The sequence below is a fragment of the Coregonus clupeaformis genome, chromosome 17 (genome assembly GCF_020615455.1).
Source record: "Coregonus clupeaformis isolate EN_2021a chromosome 17, ASM2061545v1, whole genome shotgun sequence".
Taxonomy (NCBI): Eukaryota; Metazoa; Chordata; class Actinopteri; order Salmoniformes; family Salmonidae; genus Coregonus; species Coregonus clupeaformis.
In genome coordinates, this window is record NC_059208.1 from 28,684,142 (window position 1) to 28,691,046 (window position 6,905).

The window sequence follows — 6,905 nt, forward strand, 5'->3', positions numbered from 1 at the left end:
TTACAGCGTGATAGCACCGGGACCAAAACAGCAGAGAAATGTAGCCTCGCACTTCAACGCACTTAGTTATTGCGGAAATTGACCCACTATGTTTACTTTGTGCATCTACGTCATATCACTGAGTCTACCTTTAACGTAAATCCCCATGAACCCACATCACTCCCAGAGTAATGTCAATTAAATTAAGTTGGGTTAACAGGGTTACCACTTGAACAGAGAACCACCCATCCTGTCATTAACTGATTTTTACCAGTCCATAGGCTAAGAACCATCATTGGCCTGCAGTGGTGTTGATATTACTTTGTCCTGTACAGCATTGGTTCTCAACTGTGGGTACTAGCCTAGGACCCCTGGGGGTACTTGAGAAAACTCATGAGACTATAGGCCTACTGGTAAAATGCACTTGATGGGGGTACTTCAGGGGTACTCCGGGAAAAGCAACATTTTGTTGGTGGTACAGTAACCGAAAAGGGTTGGGAACCAATGCTGTACAGTATTGTTCCCACATTTTGACAGCAGAAGAGGCCTTAATGCTGTCTATTATTATTGCAATAAAATAACATTTTGTATTATCATAAACATACAACACATTTCCAGTATCATTTATTTTGATGAATGTTGCTTTAAGAATCCACACCAATAAACCGCCTCCAAATCGTTGCATATCGAGAAGCCATTACCTGATTTGTCAAGGCCACGTTCAGTAGGCACCGTAAGGACATAAACCAGGAAGTGCAGCGTTTTTTTGGCGTCGACAAAGGTAGGCGAGGCTGTGTTTGCCCTTCTATCGTTGAGCATTTACGAGATTTAAAATAATGTGTTAGCCTTTGCTGTATTGTTCTCATCAACAAAGACAAGACTACTCGTTAACGACTTCAGTGAAACTCCATATGATTATTGCATTTTCGTTTTCGTGTGTTGCAGAAGAGATACTGGATATAATGACGAGATGCTTTGTGTCTCCACCCTAACAATGGGGATTCGTTGTCCACAGAGCAGAACGGCGGGCCCCCCCTATTATTTTCTTTAGATTGGTGGATACATCTCGTTATTTTACTTGTCTTTAAATATTATATGAGGGTTGTTGACGTCCACCGCCTGTAGACGTTTTGAATTTCAACAGGGACAACTCTGATACAGTGTTTTTTCTCAAAGTTGCCGGGATGTCAGTGCATCACACTTATATCAGTACACTCGTAACAACCTAGCGTAAGCATTACCAAACTTTTTTCTTTCTTTTTTTCTTTTTCTCTATTATATAAATAAGCCTCACGTATTAAAATAGCATTTCCTTTGTATCTTGATTAAATTCGACACTCATTGCCCCCACCCCATACAAAAACCCCTCACATTATTAATGATCTGCTGAACGTGGACAGATTTTGGGCAGAGTAAACCCTCTCGCTTCACCTCTTCCTATCTGGTTGCACTTGCATTCAGTAGCATCTATGAATCACATGATTACATAGGATTGACGTCAAACGGAAGAAACAAGGACAGGATGGTTCATGGGGTTATTCATTACGCCGATTCTGTTGCAAAACGTTTCTTAAACTGAACGAAACGGGGAGGGACCTATCTGAATTTGTCCAATAGAAACTCGTGGTTGGACTAATGATTACACCCCTGATGTTCTGAGATTCTCTCTGGTTTTTACAAAACAACTGCTGCTGTGAGATTATTATATCAGGATTCAAGGATGCTGCGAGATTAGGATATCAGGACCAGTTTAAAGGCGCTACATGGTCAATCTGATGTTGGCATTAGCCGTGCAGCATTTACGGTGATACGCCTCGGCAGAAGTCAGGGCATTTATACTTCTTGCGCTTTGCAGCGCAGAGCTGTTGTCAAGGAAGTGAGTTGGTGTTTATACAGGACCTCCCGTCCCCACCTACCGTCACCCAATCATGTCAATGCTGAGGAGCTATACCGAGCCCTCCACATTGTTACAACATTTGGGAGACGCACGGTGGTGCGGTATGGAGCTCAATTTGGCCTCTGCATGCCTCCATAGGAGCCGCAATTGCGTCACACCATCCATACGGAGCCTCCGTCCACATTCCCAGATCAAGCATAAATCGGCTTTTAGACAAAGCAATTTTAACGGTAGAGCAAAGGATGGCAATATATGGGAAATTGATGGCTGCAGTATTGCCGTTATAATGACCACATTATGCATGGGATGCTAAGGCATAAATGTATAAAAGTGTGTATTCTAATTTAAAATATATCTAGTTCTGTCCTTGTGCTGTACTGATCTATTAATGTTATGTAATATGTCATATTTTGTGTGGACCCCAGTAAGAGTAGCTGCTGCTTTAGCAGTAGCTAATGGGGATCCTAATAAAATACTAAAGTACTAATACTAGCAGCTCAAGACATTAGCTAGTTAGTTGGCTGCAACAGTAAGTAGAGTTTGCTGCCTGTAATATAATCCTACAACGAGGCTCTGCTTATGTCTGGCGGGGTTGATACTAGCAATAAATAATGATGAATGCTAGGTCTATTGCTGGTAGGTTAACGAGTTTCCAGCATGACTGTTAGAAACGTATGCAGTTAGATTGATTGTTAATGCAGACTTGTGGTTTCTTCATTCTTCATAATTGGTCTTACTTATAGTGTTGGATGGTTTATTAGTATGATCCCTGCCTGGTATAGCTCTCTAAGGGTGATGATCAATCAATCTTTTCCCCACAGAATTTCAAATGAAGAAGCACTCTAGTCAACAAGATGAAGAGCAAACCTGGGAAAAAGCAACACAACAAAACCAAGAGGACTAAACACCATCGAGACCCCATCAAAACAGAGTGTGGAACACAGTCAGATGATGTTGACTGCAATAGAGAAGAACTAGACGTTAGCCAAGCACCCTACATCACTAAAGGGGTTTGTATCAGCTCCATCTTAATCAAAGAGGAACCAACAGACTTTGAATGGCAGGGAATGGGCGAGGAACATAACCGTTCTGATCCTTCCTTCCAGAAGAAGCATATCAAACATAAAAATACATCCAATCCTATGACCCGGTGTAGCCAGATATCAAGGAGTCCTATGGTGATGCTAACAAGATTGTCTAATGTAAGAAGAGTTAGTGGTCTTTCCAAACATGTGACAGTTAGTAACTAGACAATAGTATTTAGACTTTTGGTTAATGCATAATGTGGTATCTTCATCTTTGTAATCCATAAGGTGGTGGTTAAGACTCTTCTGCGAGACACTAAAGTGTGTTTGGTGAAGGAGGAAAACCCAGATGAGACAGATGGAGGTAGGGCATAGTTCATACATCCAGTCCACCCTCAACACTGCATTTGAAATGGATGATGGGATTACTTGAACATCACTTGAACATTAATTTAGCAAACTTTGAAATTGATATTTAGCAAAGATATTTACTCAAGCGTTTTATTGTTGAATGAGGAAATGTTCTGTTCCCTCTCTCTCCTCCCATCTCTTTCTTCTCACTCTTTCTACCGTCCTTCCACTGCTCTGTCCCTCTCCCTCAGTCTCTACTTCTCAGTTCTTTCCTTGTCCACACTGCACCATCTCCTTCACTGACTGTTACTTCCTGGAGAATCACATCAAGACCAAACACCCAAAGCAGTACCTGGCCATGCTGAAGACCCACGTCTCAAAGAGTAAAACCGTGTACACCCCCACACACAGCTGTCCCCACTGTAGCTGCATGTTCCATACCCCACGGCAGCTACACATCCACACCCGTCAGGCCCACCCCTCTACCCCGCTAAGGAAACTCCACCCCTGCCCGTATTGTGCCCGCAGCTTCCAGTACATAGCCAGACTGCATACTCACTGCAAGGTTTGGCACAAAATGGCTGTTGCTTTCACTGATGGATACCTCAGTTGCGCTGACTGTGGAAAGAGCTTCAAGAATTGCTGGGGACTGGGGCCTCACCGGTGTCACAAGCCTGAGGACATTAAGCCTGAGGATGGCCCGGTCTGTCTGAACATCGGTATGCCATGCTCAGAGTGTGGCAAAAGCTGCTCTAGTCCTCGGAATCTGCGCATTCACATGCGCACACACACCGGCGAGAAGCCTTACGTCTGCAAGGAGTGTGGCAAGAGCTTCTCAGAAGACAGCAGTTACCGTAAACACATGATGATACACTCGGGGGTCAAGCCATTCAAATGCCAGGATTGTGGAAAGGATTTTGCCCGGATGGGGCGCCTCAGAGTTCACATGACCATTCACTCTGGCGAGAAGTCCTTCTCCTGCTCCAAATGCGACAAGCGGTTTGCATACAAGGACTGTCTGAAGCTTCACCTGCGCACACACTCAGGGGAGAGACCTTTCAAATGTACTGTGTGTGGTAAAGACTTTGCTTACAGAAATTATCTGAAGTTGCATCTGAAGATTCACAACAATGAAAGGAACTACCATTGTGGGGTTTGTGGGCTGAAGTTCATAAACAGTGCAGCGTTGAAAACCCACCAGCGCACACACACTGGGGAGAGGCCTTTCCATTGCACGGTGTGTGACAAGACATTTTTCCGACATGAACACCTGAAGAACCACCAGCGCACTCACACAGGTGAGAAACCATACACCTGTACAGAGTGCGGTAAAAGCTTCACTCAGTCTGGAGATCTGACCAAACACAAGCGCATCCACACTGGGGAGAGGCCATTTGAATGTTCTGAATGCCACCGACGGTTTATCTGTTCTGCTGATCTGACCAGACACATGAGGATCCACAATAACTCACGGCCATATCCCTGCCAGGAGTGTGACAAGAGCTTCCGCTTGGCCAACCACCTTAAAATTCACATGAGGACCCACACTGGGGAGAGACCATACTCCTGCCACCGCTGCCATCGCACCTTCGCTCGCACCCACCACCTCTCCGGTCACCTGCCTAGATGTCGCTGAATTATGAAATTACACTGTATATAAATAAACTATTTTACTCTTGTTGTAGTTATTTAACAAGGGAACAGTGATGTACAGAATATGGTTTTGTGCCCGACTCTGAACTGGTAATGCCAATAAATGGTAATGACAATAAAGGCCTCTATAGTCTGTAAAGATGGCACACCTGTTGTGTGGTTCTGGTGTTTTTTGTGTATGTTGTTCTTTCTTTGAGCTGAAATAAGAGAGTCATATCACATACATTTCAGTCTCCCAGTATTCTATTGGCCTGCACTGGCTGGTTTTGATATTACAGCATGTCGTACGTTTCATATTACAATACGCAAGCTATAGAAGAGGATTGATTCAAGAACTTAGGTTATTTGTATCTGAAATCCCAGACCAAGGGCAACATTGTTAGTGTGGGAGTTAACCTGCCTGCCTAGGGAGAATCAGGACAGTAAATAAAAGGGTATGCTCTTCTTTCAGTCTCCCAGTATTCATTGGCCTGCACTGGCTGGTTTTGATATTGCAGCATGTCTCTGCATATTACAATACGCAAGCTATTGAAGAGGCTTGATTCAAGTTCTTAAAGGCTCTACATGGTCAATCCACCATCTGCAGTGGCCATATAGCATTTACTGAGATGTGGCCTCCGCAGTAGTCAGAGCAAACATAGTTTTTGTGCTTCGCGGAGCATAGCTGTTGTGAAGGAAGTTGTCAAGGAAGTGAGTTTGTGTTTATACAGGACATCCTGCCCCCACCTACCGTCAACCAATCATGTCAATGCGGAGCTATACGGAGCCCTCAGCATTGTTACAAAATTTGAGAAGTGCACGGCGATGCCGTACGGAGCTTGATTTGGCCTCTGCTTCACAATTGTGTCACACCCTCCATACAAAGCCTCCAACCACAATCCAGATCAAGCATAAATGGGTTTTTAGGCTACACTATCATTCCCACATTTTGACAGTCACATGAGGACCTAGGGAGATTCTCAATCGCCTCCACTATTACATTAGAGGTTGCTGCTGCCTGTTGAAATCACTGGTCACTTTAATAATGTTTACATATCTTGCACTACTCATCTCATATGTATATACTGCATTCTATAATATTCTACTGTATTTTAGTCGATGCCGCTCTGTCATTGCTTGTCCATATATGTATATATTCTTAAATCCCATTCCTTACTAGTTTTTACATTTACGTCACTTAGCAGACGCTCTTATCCAGAGCGACTTACAAATTGGTGCATTCACCTTATAGCCAGTGGGATAACCACTTTACAATATGTATTATTATTATTATTATTTTTTTGGGGGGGGGGGTAAAGGGGGTAGAAGGATTACATTATCCTATCCCAGGTATTCCTTAAAGAGGTGGGGTTTCAAGTGTCTCCGGAAGGTGGTGAGTGACTCCGCTGTCCTGGCGTTGTGAGGGAGCTTGTTCCACCATTGGGGTGCCAGAGCAGTGAACAGTTTTGACTGGGCTGAGCGGGAACTGTGCTTCCGCAGAGGTAGGGGGGCCAGCAGGCCAGAGGTGGATGAACGCAATGCCCTCGTTTGGGTGTAGGGACTGATCAGAGCCTGAAGGTACGGAGGTGCCGTTCCCCTCACAGCTCCGTAGGCAAGCACCATGGTCTTGTAGCAGATGCGAGTTTCAACTGGAAGCCAGTGGAGTGTGCGGAGGAGCGGGGTGACGTGAGTTTTGTGTGTATGTTGTGAAATTGTTAGATATTACTGCACTGTCGGAGCTAGAAGCACAAGCATTTCGCTACACCCGCTATAACATCTGCTAAACACATGTATGTGACAAATACAATTTGATTTGAATTGGCTTTGCTAACTCTTCCGTCCTCTCCTTGCCTCCTATTCAAAAATGTCAAAGGTAATCAAGGAGAGGAGGCGAGGAGAGGAAATGTGGAAACAAATGCGCTTGTATGAAATGACTCCTTCAAGCCCAAATTAAATGTGTAAAGTAGTAAAAAGTAATTTAGTTTTATAAATAAAAGGATAAGTAGCATGTCGTTTTAAAA

At 44.0% G+C, this 6,905-nt stretch overlaps 1 protein-coding gene across 2 annotated transcripts; it reads left to right on the top strand.

Moving 5' to 3' along the window:
* Nucleotides 1-682: 682 nt before the first annotated feature.
* LOC121586176 (gastrula zinc finger protein XlCGF57.1) lies at nucleotides 683-5,350 on the top strand. 2 transcript variants are annotated; one of them, XM_041902692.1, is made up of 4 exons: nucleotides 683-760; nucleotides 2,698-3,078; nucleotides 3,190-3,265; nucleotides 3,504-5,350. In XM_041902692.1, exons 2-4 carry the CDS (start codon nucleotides 2,731-2,733, stop codon nucleotides 4,886-4,888), a joined length of 1,809 nt encoding a protein of 602 aa, XP_041758626.1. In that variant the 5' UTR covers nucleotides 683-760; nucleotides 2,698-2,730; the 3' UTR covers nucleotides 4,889-5,350. The 2 variants fall into 2 exon arrangements, with proteins under 2 accessions (XP_041758626.1, XP_041758627.1); XM_041902693.2 differs by lacking the exon at nucleotides 683-760 and adding an exon at nucleotides 1,074-1,209.
* The last annotated feature ends 1,555 nt before the right edge of the window (nucleotides 5,351-6,905 follow it).